We start from the raw sequence: 15,611 nt of genomic DNA, 5'->3' as shown, positions 1-15,611 counted from the left end.
AACCATGAATTTGCATTTCTTCGGATTCAGGGCTAGTCGCGCCCATTGACATCTCTCCATACATTTGCCCAACGCTGCCTGATGTTTGTCCCCGGCGTTGAATACAGACCAATCATCCAGGAATGCCTTGAAGTTGCCGATGGACATTTTGTCAAAAATGTGTAGTATGATCTGTTGGAATGTAGCCAGCGCGTTGCAGAGGCCGAATGGCATCTGGTTGTATGCGTACACCCCATCTTCTATGACAAATGTCGTTTTCAGTTTGTCTTCCTCTGCTATAGAAATTTGATTGTATCCAAAGAACCCTTCCATAAAGGAATAAATTTCATGTCCTGTGACCTCCTCCAATATATTGTTTGTAAATGGAATCGGGAAGGGATCCTTGATTGTGACTGCATTAAGGCATCTGAAATCAACGCATACCCAGATTTGGGTGGTGTCTTTTAATGAGATTACTATGGGTGACACCCATTCACTTGTCTGCACCTTGAAAATAATATTAGCTTCCAGCATCCGATTGATCTCTTCTGTAACCCATGCCGCATAGTTCTTATTCATCCTGTAGGGTCATTTTCGTACGGGTATTGCTCTTTTGACCAGTGGGATGCGATGCACACACAATTCCGACAGTACTCCTTTTAGATCCTTGTATGTCCATGCGAATACATCTTTGTATTCCAAAAATATCTTGAATGCCACTGCTTTCAGTACTAGATCCGAATTATCTCCCACCAGTATGTTCCCTGGTTCGGCCTCATATCCCAAATTCATGGTTTAGATCAATGGATTAATGCACACAGACAATGAACAAGAACAATAGATCTTGTATTATTCGCATATGCCAAGAGATTACATACAGATGATAAGATGATTTATAATGATTCCAAATGGGGTATAAATACTTCCTGCCGAACCTTCCCGAAGGGTTTCGTCGGCTACATAACAATACTAATCTACTCGTTGGCTACAAAATCTTTACCGACAACATGAGCCCGTCGGCTACATAGCTTCTACCGACGACAAACTATTCTGATTGGAAGGGACAAAATTGTTACCAAGTACTAGTTACCACCGACAGACAGACGGACAAAATTCAGATTGTGAACAAGTGGAAACTATGTTTTGGCACAACAACGTGCGTGGGTCAAATGGATACACCTAGGAGAGTATTGTTACAATACTACATATCACATGTCCATTGGGATGAAACCATTCAAAGCTCTGTATGGGTACGAACCCTTCTCCTGCATTGACATAGTACTGGGAGAGAGCTGTGCACCAAGGGTGAGGGATTGGCTTCAGGAGGGAGAGGACATCCTACGATACCTAAAGGAAAACTTGCAACGAGCATAGAATCAACAAAAGGTGTACGCTGACAAACATCAAATGGAGAAAAGTTTCGAAGTAGGGGACTTGGTTTATCTCAGGCTCCAGCCAGACCGACAATCTTCATTGAAGGAAAAGGGAAAAGAAAAATTGAAGCCGCAATTTTATGGCCCCTATCGCATAGTTCGTTGCATTGGCGAAGTCGCTTACGAGTTGGAAAATTCGGAGGGAAGCCCTACTCATAACATCTTCCATGTTTCATGCCTGAAAAAGGCCGTGGGGCAGAACGTCATAGTAGCCACAGACCTTATGTTGCTCAATGAAGAAGGAAAATTCATATTGGAACCAGTTGAGATCACTGAAGTACGTGAGAAGACCCTGCGAAACTGCATGGTGAAGGAATATTTGGTGTGTTGGAAACACTTTCCATTGGACGATGCGACGTGGGAGGGCAAGCACATTCTCCAACACCTGGCATTGCATTTGCTTGAGGACAAGCAAAATTTGGGACGGGAGGACTGTAATGTTCCTGTTATAAAATAAATCATTAATCAAACTATTGTTAATGGGCCGATTGATTTAATATATCTCAGACCCATTTTTATTTTAGTTTTTGTAGTTTGTCTTGTCGTCAACTATCTTTTTACACCCTCAAAAAGTTTTCCCCAATGGGTATTTAAGCACGGCTTGTAGGTTGTCATTATGCATGCGATTTAGATTATTTCTATGTACAGCGAATTCCTGATGGAGTTTTGGATTGTTCGCCATTTCAGAAGTGAAAAATCTTCCCTATTTGGCTCATGCAGTTTCAGTGGGATTCAACCCTCACTCTATTCCGTTGTTGCATGTAACTCTTCGCTCGCATCTGGCAAATCAGAGCATCATCTTTTGGCAAATCTCATTAAAGGTTTTGTGTTCTATTTTTCATTATTGTTTGGTACTATCTGATGAATTTGGATCTCTAAAGTTAGCTTGCATTATTAAGTTTCCTTCCGTCCACACACCTCCTCATCCTTCCGCACTCCAGAACAATCGCTAAACAGATCGATACATCACTTACAACATACGCCGTTGCACCAGTTGCTCCTCCGCCATCGCACGACCACATAGCCCCTCCCGTACGACCACATAGCCCTCCCGTACAACCACATAGTCCTATCGTACGACCATCTAGGCCTATCGTATGACCCTCTCTTCCTACCGTACGACGACCTCCGTACGTCCATTGTATCCTCTTCTCATACGGCCTATCCCCCGTACGGACTCCACTGTTCACCACACCATACGGCCTTCCATCCTGGGTGTACGGCTGCTTGCCATCTCTACTCCATCATTTCGTCCTCTCATATAGACCCCATACGGCCTCCAGTTGGCATACGCCACCACTAGTACTGCCTTCCAGAATCAAAGAAAGAGATTGTTAAGAGTAGTTTGTATGGATTGAAAGAACATTACAATTTTCTATTCAAATATATGACTTCAAGCTATATGAAATGCAGATTTAATCTATTGAAAGAAAGAACAAACTAGACTAAATATATGCATATTAATCTAAAATGAGATAATAAAGCAAGTAAATATGAGAAAGCTTTGAATGCACAAATATGAATACTCAAACCGATAGAGTTTTGTTACTCACAAAATTGCATCCTTCTTAATGAGAGACATAAGTTCTCCTTTTATAGACTCCCAAAACCAATCAGCGGTGGAGATTGAATTAGATGGACGGTGAAGATTTGATGAGAGTTTAGTTTAGTTGGAAAGTTTCCATGTTTGTAGGAGTTTGAAGTGAATGAGGAGTTAACTGGATTTGTTTTCTTTTCTTATTAAACTTAACTCAATGTTTCCTTTTTTAAACTGAAGAGAGGATTTTGGAGAGAATTTTTGATTTATTAATTAAATATGACCTCATATTTGAATATTCTCAATTAATTGAATAATTAAATTCCATAGTTGAAATAAGGATATTCAGTTAATCCAAATATATTAATTCGTTTTGTCATGTGTATTTAGCTAAAGGGGTGATTTAATTTAATTAAATGCACTAGGGCCTATAATTAAATTAATTCAATCAGAAGGGTTTATTAGCCAACTTAAGTCTATATTTTAGGAATTAAATAGAGATATATGATTATTGCAAATTAAGGGTTTTCTTGCAATTTGGCACTTGGATCAAGCAGAGACAAGTGGTCAAAAATGCCTAGTAAAATAGGACTTTGTTGATTAAGAGATTGATGATTTGAGACTAATGCACCGAAATTGGCTCCTATTTAATTCCTAAAATATCGTGATTAAGAGACTAATGATTTGATTTAAGTCGATATTTCAGGAATTAAATAGAGATATATGATTAATAGAGATTTGATTGATGAAGAGGATTTGAAAAGATGAATGTACTTATCATTATGACATTCGTGGGCAGCATGAATGGGGAAGCAATTGTAGCAGAGATATATTTGGTATTCATGGAGCTTAGATGTTTTCCATCTATATTGCCATCAATGCCAAAGGGGGGGACTGTAGCATGAATGTTGTTGGTATTCCTATGGGGGAGTATCCTAGCATTACTGGAGACATGATTCAAAGATTGTGTGTTGCATTCATGGCAGAGTTTGTCATTGACGTCAACATACTAGTTATTTTGTAAAGATTGGTAGAGCAGCATATAGATATTGGTTCAGTGCAGCTCATGGATTGAAGATGAGGCTATGCATAATTTAGGACATGTTCTATACAATATCTAGATGGTACAATTGTGTGCTTGTACGGAAATATGAAGATTGGCTCAAGTTATAGAAGTTTTTGGTAAAGGCAGCATTCTGACAGAGTTCTGGAGGAGCAAGTGCTGATGTTTGGATTATATCTCCTAAAAGAGATAGAATCTGGTTGAGTGCACTTAGATAGAGGAAGAAGTCATGTTGAAGATGGCCTTGTCAAGTGAGCAAAGTCAAAGGTGACACATGTGAAGAGTTATGAAGACTGCAAACCGATAATTTTATATAATTGTGAAAAGATGTAAAAAATTTAATATAACGTGTAAATGTAATATCTTAAAGTGGTCCTATATTATTATTGTAAATTGAGAAAGCCCCAAGGCTGACTCAATAATTAGATATAGGACTTGGTATAAAGGAAAGGTTATTTCCTTATGGTGAGTGTGTAATGCGAGTAGGCAAACTTGTATGTAAGATCCAGTGAACCTGATATTGAATATCTTTTGATCGGAGAAGTGTTTGGTGTAGTTGAGGCATGGTGAGCAAACAAAGAGACTGTATTTGGCAAAGAAGTTGTGTTTGGACAGTTATTTACTGGTATTTTTCTGAGAAGGATAGTACTAAGGCCAGTTGGACAAGTGAGTTCGGTGGTCTTGCCCTAAAGCTGTTTGGATAGTGGGTCCTTTTATCTTCCATCAACTCCTAACAGCGCTGGAATCTCCTAACAGGTTCTATCCTCTTACAAGGAACTTTTATATTAGTATATCATTTAGCAGGTACCATCCCCACAAAGGCTTTTTTTCTGATCAAGGGTCTCCCTAGTTAATATATCTGGTGTTAGTGTGTATGATTATCTTTCTGTGGTGGTTTCACTTATTGTTTATATGTTTAACAATTAATAAAGATATTGGGAGTTGTTTTAATTTGACAACTGATTTTTTGCCCCCCTCCTCCGTTCCCCCTCTCAACTATCTTGGTGGACTTTACTTTCTAACAGAGCTAACCTCCTTTTTAAATGCTTAAAAATCAAAAGGTTAGAAAGTTAAGATTTGGGAGCACTTGAGACTTTTTGGGGTTATAAAGTTAGGATTTGAGAGCACTTGAGCATGAAGGGGAATGTCTGTAGCAAAGGCCAAAATTCTTTTTGGGGTTATAAAGTTAGGATTTGAGAACACTTGAGCATGAAGGGGAATGTCTGTAGCAAAGGCCAAAATTCTAACTTGCTCAGAAAAAAACATTCATTTGATTAAAAATGCTATGCTTCTGAAAGGATTTTATTTATATTTGCATGCCCACTAACCAGCTTTCTGCTAATCGTTTGAAGCTGCAAGATAGAAAATATCCATAATTTTTTATTGTAAAAAAAATTTATCACGAAATTTTGTCAGGTTGACAAAGATGTGATTACAACTAAAAACCAAAAATATAAATCCATTTTGAGTAAATAAAGCCTTTAAAATAATAGTTTCCATGATTTGTCTGACAAAGATCAAAACCTTGATATCTTGGAATCCAAGAGGTGGGTCGATGTGGAAATTGGCTGCATTTGGTGTAATGCCTTCAGGAACACGCCCAGAAAAAGGATTCTGCACCATATTCTATTAGTAATTTGCCACATTGTCATGGCTGGCTTCAAGATCTCTACTAATGGAGGATAACTCTTCAATTAGGCACACATTTGAACATTAATCCAATCATGTATGACACTCCAGATATGATGAAGCTAATGATGGGCATATAACACATGGCATCATTATTTTATAGTTGAATTGGCTTGACAAAAGCTTCACTGCCTGACCACAATTATTAGAGGTTTGATACAGAAGTTCAAATTTTGCAGCTTTTGTGGATCAAATGGTTGAAGCAGACAACCTCAATGATTTACCCAGAAATTCTCTAGCAATAGAGGAGCTTGAGCTTTAGAGTGATGAGTATTTGGAAAGCATAATAACCCAGGACCTAGAAATGGATGACATAGAAGTATATCGTATATATGTTCTATCTATATGTAAAGGATACCAATGGCCCTACTGTATCTTGGCACTCAGACGAGGACTTCTGCATGCACCTCGACCTGTTCATTACGTTATAGATCCTTATCCATATGGCGGGCATATCAGGGAGGCCCTATATCTGTATCTATATCTATATCTATATCTCATCTCCCCTCATCTGAGCACAGTCCCCAACCCGTTCTATAGATCTTTTATTTTTTATTTTTGGCTTTTTGTATGCATCAACCTTTTAGACTATCAAATTTCTGAATTTCTGTATTTAATATGTAGTCTGAACACTCTGACTTGATATTTGTGTGTTTAAATTTATACTTTACCAGTACTCTTTTTTTGAGAATTTAAAGTCGTAATATTTTCAGTTTTAATTTTAGTAAATTAATAAATTATGAAAAAAAAATGGCATCTGCAAGTACCTATCTCCTATTTTTCTTAAAAAAACAATACTGATACCAAATACTAGTCTCTTGTACCAGTACCAATGTCTGTCTCTTGGCGACCATGGTGTTAATTCATTTTAACTTTGCTTTATTTTAAAGTAATTCTATTTATGAGTGTGTCCATTTTGAATTTATTTTTTGAAGCATACCACTAAGTTGCTATACATTTTAAGATGCTTTTGGTAACATTGAAGAATCATTTTGGCCATAACAATGGCTTATTTGATTGCAAAGCTTGTCCTTGAATTACTTATTGGTAAAACTTCAGGGTCTACAAGTTACTTGAAAATGCTTATTATTTAAATTGACTTTGACATTTACAATAGGACATGTTGAGTATCGGATGAACGAAGAAGATTGATACCTGATCAAGGAATGCTATTTTAAGTAGACTAGAAACTGATTTTGTGAAATATTCCATTTTTATGATTGATTCGTGTAATTATGATATTGTAGCAAGAACTGTAGTTGTTGCAGTCATGATCTGTTATTTTATAGCAATGGTAAGAAAACCTAGCTATAAAATTTACCAATTCCTGATCTACCATATGTGCCATAAGAATAGTTATTAATGTCAGCTTAAATTTTTACGTGTCATGAATCATCACACACTTTTTAAAGTTCCTACTTGATTTCCCAGATAATAAATATAATCATTTCTTTAATTGTTATGTAACTGATTTTGACCAATGCATATTTTGCTTGTTACTAGTTTTGTCTCTGATGCTCAGGTTTGTGAAATAGATTTAAAATTTTGAATAGCGTTTTTGAAAGTATGGTTGGCTAACCTGAATTCAAGATTTTCAAGGCAATTTGTGTTTTGTTCCAGAGATTAGAACTGTATATATTTCTTTAATTAAACTGGAGCAGTACTCGGTCATAATTTAATTTCCTTTATGTTTACTGTAGTATCAAGTTTATATTTGGTGCTTACCCTATGCAATAATTATTTCAAGAGACAGGTCTTTTCCATCGCCTCTCATTCTTTGATCGCTTCCTTTATGTGTGGATACTGATAGACATGTTGCTGGCAGTAATTATTGGTTACTATGTAAAGGGAATAAAGGAATCTTTTCAAGTGGCAGAAATTGCCTCAGTGTCTCTACCTATATGCATTGGTCTATGGGTAATGATGTACCCTGTTTTATGCAAGGTTCGGTATGAACTTATTGGAAACATGTTGACGAGCAGGGAAATGGGCAGAAACTTATTATTAAGTGTGGTCATGAATTGGTTTATTGGCCCAGCCCTTATGACTGGTTTAGCTTGGGCAACACTGCCTAACCTCCCAGGATATCGTGCTGGTGTCATTTTAGTAGGTATTGCAAGATGCATTGCAATGGTTCTTATCTGGAATGAACTAGCAAAAGGGGACAGTCAACTATGTGCTGTTCTTGTGGCTGTGAATTCTATTCTACAAATCATCTTGTTTACTCCTGTGACCCTTTTCTATCTGAAAGTAGTTTCCAGGGGACATACCCTACATGTTAATGCTTGGGATGTTGCAAAAAGTGTACTACTTTTTCTTGGAGTACCCCTTGTTGCAGGGTTTATTACTAGATTCTCTTTACAATACATCTTTGGGAAGCAGTGGTACCAAGTCAAGTTTATTCCTTTCATTGGACCATGGACACTTATTGGGCTTCTCTATACAATATTTGTGATGTTTTCTATTCAAGCACATCAAATAATCAGCAACATTGGTGAGGTTTTTCGTGTTGCAGTACCCCTTATACTGTACTTCGCAATAGTTTTCTTTTCCTCTGTTACTTTTTGCAGGTTTCTGAAAATCCCATATCCCCAGTCTGTCACGCAATCTTTCACTGCGTCAAGTAACAACTTTGAACTAGCAATAGCTGTTGCAGTTGGAAGTTTTGGTATAGATTCTCAGGAAGCCCTAGCTGCAACTATTGGACCTTTAATTGAGGTTCCAGTTTTACTTTTATTGGTACATATAATACTTGCTTTAAGAAGACGCTGGTTTGGAGAAGCTGCTAATGAGTCTTGAAAACATTTGACATTGGTTGTGATTGCAAGAGATGCTTCTGGGACTGGCATGTATACAGCACTATTGTTGTTTGTCTTCTTAAACTTATTTCATACCTGTTACCTAGATAGTGCATTTTGAGCCATGAGGCAAAAAATGGCTGTCCTTAATAATTTAAATTTGTCATTTTGACAGCATTGTTGGTCTTGATTTGCTTAAGTTATTCTTAATCCATGTGTATTATCTGTACTGTTCATTATATAGTATCTTTACAGGTGTCTTTTATAATATAAATCTATGTGAAGTATTTGATTTAGTGGTTGTATACAATTACATTTTAAATTGTATCATGCTGGAAATTCATGCAACTACAAGTTCTTTCGCTCTAGTCAATGTTTTTATTGTTGTTCGCCTTCTTCTGTGTACCAGCTGTTTCAAACTAAGTTACCGATTCGGATGCGGATTTCGAAGCGGATTCCTGAAGCGGATATGGGATGTGGGGATTTTTTTTTTGGATGTGGATGCGAGAGGAAATACACACACACACACACATGCAAAGAAATGCAAGAAATATACAAAAACAAATCATTTGATAATATGATTATGAATCTATGATACTTAACAGTTAACCCTTTATCAAAATTCAAGATATTTCAAAATTCATATGATATATCAATATCAATATGTGCTTGTCCAACATCAGTGTTTAGTCTTGACTCTTAGACAACAAGTTCAAATAGGTCATGTTCAAGATTCTAACAAAATAAAATTTAAAAACATAGTTAATGATTGAAGTCTGAAGATTCAATCAATCAGAGTCTGACTCTAAATCATAGGGATTTGCAAGAAAATTTGCATTCTCATTGTCATCTCCAACTGCTGAAAGATCATTTGAACCAAGCATGGTTCCACTTATGCTAGATGCACCATGTGCCACACTATTGTCACCACCATCTCCAACTGTAACAAGATCATGAAGAGTTGCATCCAAATCTGCACACTCAGGGGCTACATCCCAAAGCTTTGTTGCCCTTTCCTTGTAATGATCATTCTTACGGGACAAAAGACGCAAGTTGGTGTGGACAAAGACCAAGTCTTCAGCTTTTTTGGAGCCCAACCGATTGCGCTTCACTGAATGGATAGAGGAGTATGTACTCCAATTCCTTTCAACAGTAGAAGAACTAACAACCTATATAGTTGTCACAAAACATACAAATGAAAAGCAAATTAATTTTATAGAATGCAAGTGTAAGCATAAAAGCTCAAAACAAATTTACAAAACAAAATAAAAAACTTACTTGTGATAGGACCTTGATTGCAAGAGGTTGAAGATGCTTGAAAGGTTGACCATACATGTACCACCATATGATAGCTCCCATTCTATTTTGGTCCTTCAGTGCAAATGGAGAATGCCTTAACCTTGAAGCAAACAACCCAAATTCTTCCCTCACTTTTTCATGCAATTCTTCCAAATGGAAGAGTCTTGTAAGAGCTTTGTGGCACCCCTCAGCAACCTCCTCATCTGCAAATGGTGCAACTATACCTAGCATACCAACTACCTCCTCGCTATAGTACCTAGGAGATAAGGCATATGCAAGGAGGTGCAATGGGGTGGTCATCTTATTCTAGCGATGGTGGATAATTGCTTGCACTCGTTTGCATAAGGCTTCGCATTGTGTGGGGTCACTCTCATGTGCTTGTATAGAATGTTTTACCTTCTCAACCATAGTGTTCGTGCCATCATACACATCCCCCAAGCAAGGTGTATTTGTATCAACAAAACAAAGCATAATCATGATGGGCTCGGTGAAATACAATACATATGCCACACGAGCCCACCAACTCTCATTCAAAATCAAATCCCTGATCCTTTGTACTCTTTTTGAATTTGAGATCTTCCATACACCCCATTGATTACCAATGACCATTTGGCCCAATGCATCTTTTACCTTGAGTTGTCGTCTCATAACAATTGTATGAGATGCAAAATGGGTCTTAGCAACCCAAGCAAATTAACAATGTCAATTGACAATATAATTATAAATTTTAATTTTTAACTAAATTACAAAACCATGAAACTTAGTAATTTAAAAAAATCAATTTACCTTTAGCAACTCCAATTTGGAGTATGTTCTAAAAATGGATTGTGACGTGGTGGTTGGTCACAAACATTTGTACGTCGTCCTCCTCTTCATATATTTTCTTCATCCAACCTACTTTAGTGCCAATCTTTTGCATGATCAAGTTAAGGGAGTGAACAGTGCATGGGGTCTAAAAAATATACCGACTCAACTAAAGCAATCACACCCCAACAATTTTTGGCATTGTTTGTGACCACCTATACCACATTCTCACTACCCACCATCTCGATGGCCTTGATGAGAATTCTAGAAATGAATTCAGAATCCTTCACTTGCCCCTCGCAATCAATAGCCTTCAAAAAAATTGCAATCACATTAATCAGTGGCCGATTTCTTGTATCCTTCCAACCATCTGACACAATAGTTACACCCAAAGTTTTTTAAGATTCTTTGATTGGTTGAAGGTCTTTCTCTATATGTGCCTTATCTTGTTGCAGTAGAGTTGTACGCACCTTTTCATACCCTGGGCTTGTGTAGCCAGTTGGTGATTTTTTGATTGTTGCCACCATTTCTTTCCAATATGGCGATCTCACCAAGTTGAAAGGAAGCCCATTCACATAGAGGCAACGTGCAATAACTTCATCAGCACAGTCTCTTGCCTCCATTTTAAATGCAGTGTGCAATGGACCCCTCTTTTGCGGGTTGAAATTTCTACTTTTTCCTCATCCTCTCCTGGCACAGGTACTTGCTAGAATGGGTGTTGGGAGGATGCAATTGGTTCAGTGGGTGTCTATAGCTTGCTCTTTGAGGAAGGACCTTGATAGTAGTTTTTTTTTAATCTATTGATCAATGCATCAACAGCTTCTTGTTCTCCTGCAAATGAAAGTATTTCTGCACTAGTCATCCCAGTAACATTTTTGCCTTTGCACATTCCAAATCCTTTGCCAGTAGGGCCCATAAAATGAAGCTTCACTCGAAAATATGAGCTATTGAAAGGTTTTCCTTTCTTACTTTGACAATAATTGCACTTCCAATAGTATGAGCCACTTCTTGAAATCTGTGATATCTGTGTTGTATGTCTCCACGAAGGAGAACTTACATCAATTTTGAAATTATTAGTCCCTTCCCCTCCTTGGTCTCCCACTGAACTTTGACTAGCACTACCACCGGTATCCATTCTTGCCTAGTTTTTTGCAACTTGTTTTATAAGAAAATAAATAAATTTTAATTAGTTCCTAACAACTATGAACATCATGATCATGCATACAAGTGGAAAGAAGTGAGAAAAACTACTAAAATAGATACCCAAAGTTGCTTCTACATATCTTTCAAAAAAATAATTTGAAAACAAACTTTAAAAAAATCTTCAAGAACTTGAAATAAATCATCAAAAACTCAAAAATTTCTCTAAATACTCAAGAAAAGGATTGATCACTTATCTTGAATGGTTTATACTCCTTTGAGAAAGCTATCTCTCCCTCTTCGATCAATCGTCTTCAAAAATGCTGAACTTAGCTTCACAATGAAGGAGTGGCTGTAGGTGCAAACAAAGTTCTAAAATGACTCTTGTGAATGCTTCAATATTGACTTTTAGGGTCATTTTAGGGTTTCATAGTGAAAAAAAAACTTTAAAAAATCATTCCATCACGTCATATTAGACACTCAAGTCATAAAATAATGTTTTTTATTCCTTTTTGGTTTGCAAGCCGCGGGGCCTGTGGATGCTCTTGGATGTGCCTAGAAGCGTTGCAAGTGTTGGCCAAAAGCCAACCTCAGATTCCACGCGCATCGGGTAGCCTGCAGCTGGCTTCCGGCCAGCACCCACAGGGCTTCCAGGCGCCTCTGGAATCTATCCACCTCCGATGCGGATGCCACGCCTGGGAGCCACGAATCGGTATCCTAGGTTTCAAACATTCAATTGTCTTTTCCACTCAAATTTTTTTGGAAACCTCTAAATTTAGGATGTGGCTATCCTCCCTACAAATTGTACAATTGACCAATTTTCAAAAAATCAAAAACATCATGGATTTTTCCGAACATTTCAACATTTGATTTCATGATTTGCATATTTTGTAGTTGAAAACAACAAAAATTTTGGGAAAAAATCATTTTGTTTTGGTGAATCTGGAAAAAATGTAGTTTGACTTTGTTGTCTTTAGTGCATTTTGTCTGGAGATTAGACTGTCCTCTAAATTTATTAGTATGAGACATCACATTCTTCGAAAACTATAATTGTACAATGCCATGTCTAACTAGAAATTATTTTCGGACCTGTTTGTTCCTTCAGATTGTCATCATGCTTGTCATTTGATTATCCCAATCAAAATAAAATTGTTAAATATTATATTGAAATTTGTTTTGATGATATAAAAAAAGTTGATAGCTTATCAACCAATGTTAAATAAATGCAATGGTGTCTTCTAGGATAGTTAAGTGTGGACATGTTCCTAGAAACTATGCTCCTTTTAAATATTTTTCCAATCAATTAGATAATGGATAAAATCTTTAAAATCTTTTCTATCAAATAGTTCCATGCATAGATTATCTAAATGTTTAATGTGTTATAAAAAAGTTAAAGGCTTTTTAGTTTTAAAAAAGTTAAATAATTTTGAAGATACCTGAAATAGATTTATTGTTATGTGACAAATTAAATAATAGTTATTTTAATATATTAGATTTTATAAATATGTATGATTTAAAATTTCTATAATTATAGAATCTAATATATATTTAAGATACAAAGTTAATCTTTAATATTGATATTAAAAACAAATTAACAATTTTTTCATGAAGAGTTATATAAGATTATATATTCTAGATTACATTTTAGACTAATAAAAAGAAATATGTGAAGAATAAAATTTAAAATAGATTTATAAATTAATAAATAATTACTTATAAAATTACATAAAGAGTAGTTAAATTTTATTTGTGTAAAATAACTAACAATATATCAAATTGTGAAACAAAAGTTTCAAGAGATGTTCTATTATTTTAAATCAATTAATAAATGGGGAATAGTACTGTATTGTATTTGTTTATAATAATTTCTTACAATTTATTAATCGTTTCAATTGTGAAATTAAGAAGAGAGAGGACAATTGTAACATTTACAGAGCAAAACATAGTATATAAGATAGTCATAGAATCAAATGTATTTGATAAATTGGCTCAACTTTTCCACTTCCTTTTGGTGCAAATGCTAGTATAAACCTATGTGAAGTTTTTTTTCTTTAATGGATGTATACAATCTCCTTTTAAACTTTTTAAGATTGGAAATTCATTTAGTTGTCGTGTTTTTGCTATTTTTCTTTTATTTTACTCAATAATGAAAATTAAAGAGTATGGATATGCATTTGTTAAAAAAAATGTAGTCATAGCTACTACTAAGATATTCATTTCTTGCTACTTTTATTTTATCATTCAAACTACAAAGTACAAGTGTAACTTTGAACAAATAATGGCATATTGAGTGTACATAAAGGTTACATATGGTAGACATCAAATTCAAAAGTGTTTTTCAATTTTAGGCAATGATACTCCCAATTCATTGGAGCACCTTTTAATTATTCTATTTATGAATTGCTTTCTTATTTGTGGAATGGTTTATAAATTTAGGATTTGTCTTGATTTTGTTCTTTTCCTCTACTATAACAGATGTCACTCGTGAGGCATCTACCAAACTCTTCAAAAGAACTTTTAAATTAAAGTCTTTCAACATGTTCTTAAATGCCTCATATCCTGATTTGGGTATCCAACATGTTCATGATACAACTGTTGCTCCGATTAAACACTTGTTAATAATGACTATAAATGTGATATCATCTTTGTATTTTTCAACTATAGAATTGGTGATTCTATCCTAGAGAACGATGAAGCGAATTCCATTTCTTGAGGAGTGGTGTTAGCATGCCTTCTCGTTTGCTCAACAATTTGATGAGCAACTGGTTTCTCAAAAGTAATCTCTTACATGAAGTTGAATAGAAAATAGAATGTAAGGTTTCCAACTTGGTACACAACATTCTTACTTCACTCATATTGATTCAAATTCTCAAGAGATTGCTCTTTGACGAGATCCCACATGTTATAGGCTATCCCATTCACTACCATGTTATACATAGTGTAGATAATAATAGGAGAAATGAAATGTTCTTGGTTGGAGTAGTAGACTTTATTACGACTTTCCTAGAAGCATGCCTTCCAACCATAATTGTAATTATATGCACTGTTAAAGACTTACCATCAAATAACTTTAGTTATGGTTTCAACCTCCTTGTTTTTTAGGACCTTCGTGCCAGAAGAGCACTAGTTTCATTTAACCCAATAATAATTTGTATCACATCTTTGCTAATCATGTGAGGTCAATCTAACCACAAAAAAGTATCATAGAATCTTCTTATGACCATTGGTACCCATTTATCATCAAAGTAGCTAATACACAAGAAATTATTCTAGAAATGTAATTTATTTTCAATTAGAACCTTGTACTCAAGTTTGACATTGAAAACGTCACCAATTATATTATTTAGCCATAAATTTGCTAATTTGGTATGATAAAACTCTTTGAGTTTTGAGTAAATAACTTTCTTCCTTAAGTTTTATCCATGCCCTCCTTCCACATATATATTGTGGTCACTCATAAGCAATATAACTTAGGATAGTGATATTAATCCTCAAAATTAATAAAGCGTAGGAATGTTTTAAGCCAACATTTGTTTTTGGAAATAATCCCAATCCTAACATATTTCAAAGGGATGAAACCGTGTAGGAATCTCGATAAGAAACCAACTAAATCATTCTTATTTAATCTTCCTAGATACTTCTTGAATTGAGAATGAGGCTGGGATACTATATATATATATATATATATATATATATATATATATATATATATATATATATCAGAATGAGAGTGTGTAGAGAAATTGAGATTTCACAAGAGAAATACCTTAGTTTGATTGACAAATTATAAGATGTGAGTTGGCTTTATGTGATATTGAACGTGGGCAGGAGGGCACAAGACACAAGGGTGACAGAGCACTACCAACTCG

General features: G+C 35.5%; 1 protein-coding gene across 2 annotated transcripts in view; it reads left to right on the top strand.

The window, feature by feature from the left end:
* Window positions 1-8,676, top strand: part of LOC149577285 (uncharacterized) — a 110,002-nt gene extending 101,326 nt beyond the window's left edge. Inside the window, exon 3 of one of the 2 annotated variants that reach the window (XM_089830336.1) lies at window positions 7,455-8,676. In XM_089830336.1, the coding sequence (XP_089686462.1) occupies window positions 7,455-8,500 (1,046 nt within the window). In that variant the 3' untranslated portion in view covers window positions 8,501-8,676. Of the gene's footprint in view, window positions 1-7,448 lie in introns of both variants that reach the window. The other variant, XM_089830290.1, reaches the window with a different exon arrangement.
* Window positions 8,677-15,611: the final 6,935 nt, after the last annotated feature.

Source organism: Cupressus sempervirens, chromosome 1 (genome assembly GCF_028749045.1).
Source record: "Cupressus sempervirens isolate cs-2001-9-10 chromosome 1, ASM2874904v1, whole genome shotgun sequence".
In the NCBI taxonomy this organism is placed as follows: domain Eukaryota; kingdom Viridiplantae; phylum Streptophyta; class Pinopsida; order Cupressales; family Cupressaceae; genus Cupressus; species Cupressus sempervirens.
The sequence above is the reverse complement of the archived record's forward strand: the minus strand, read 5'-3'. Positions and strand labels throughout refer to the sequence as shown.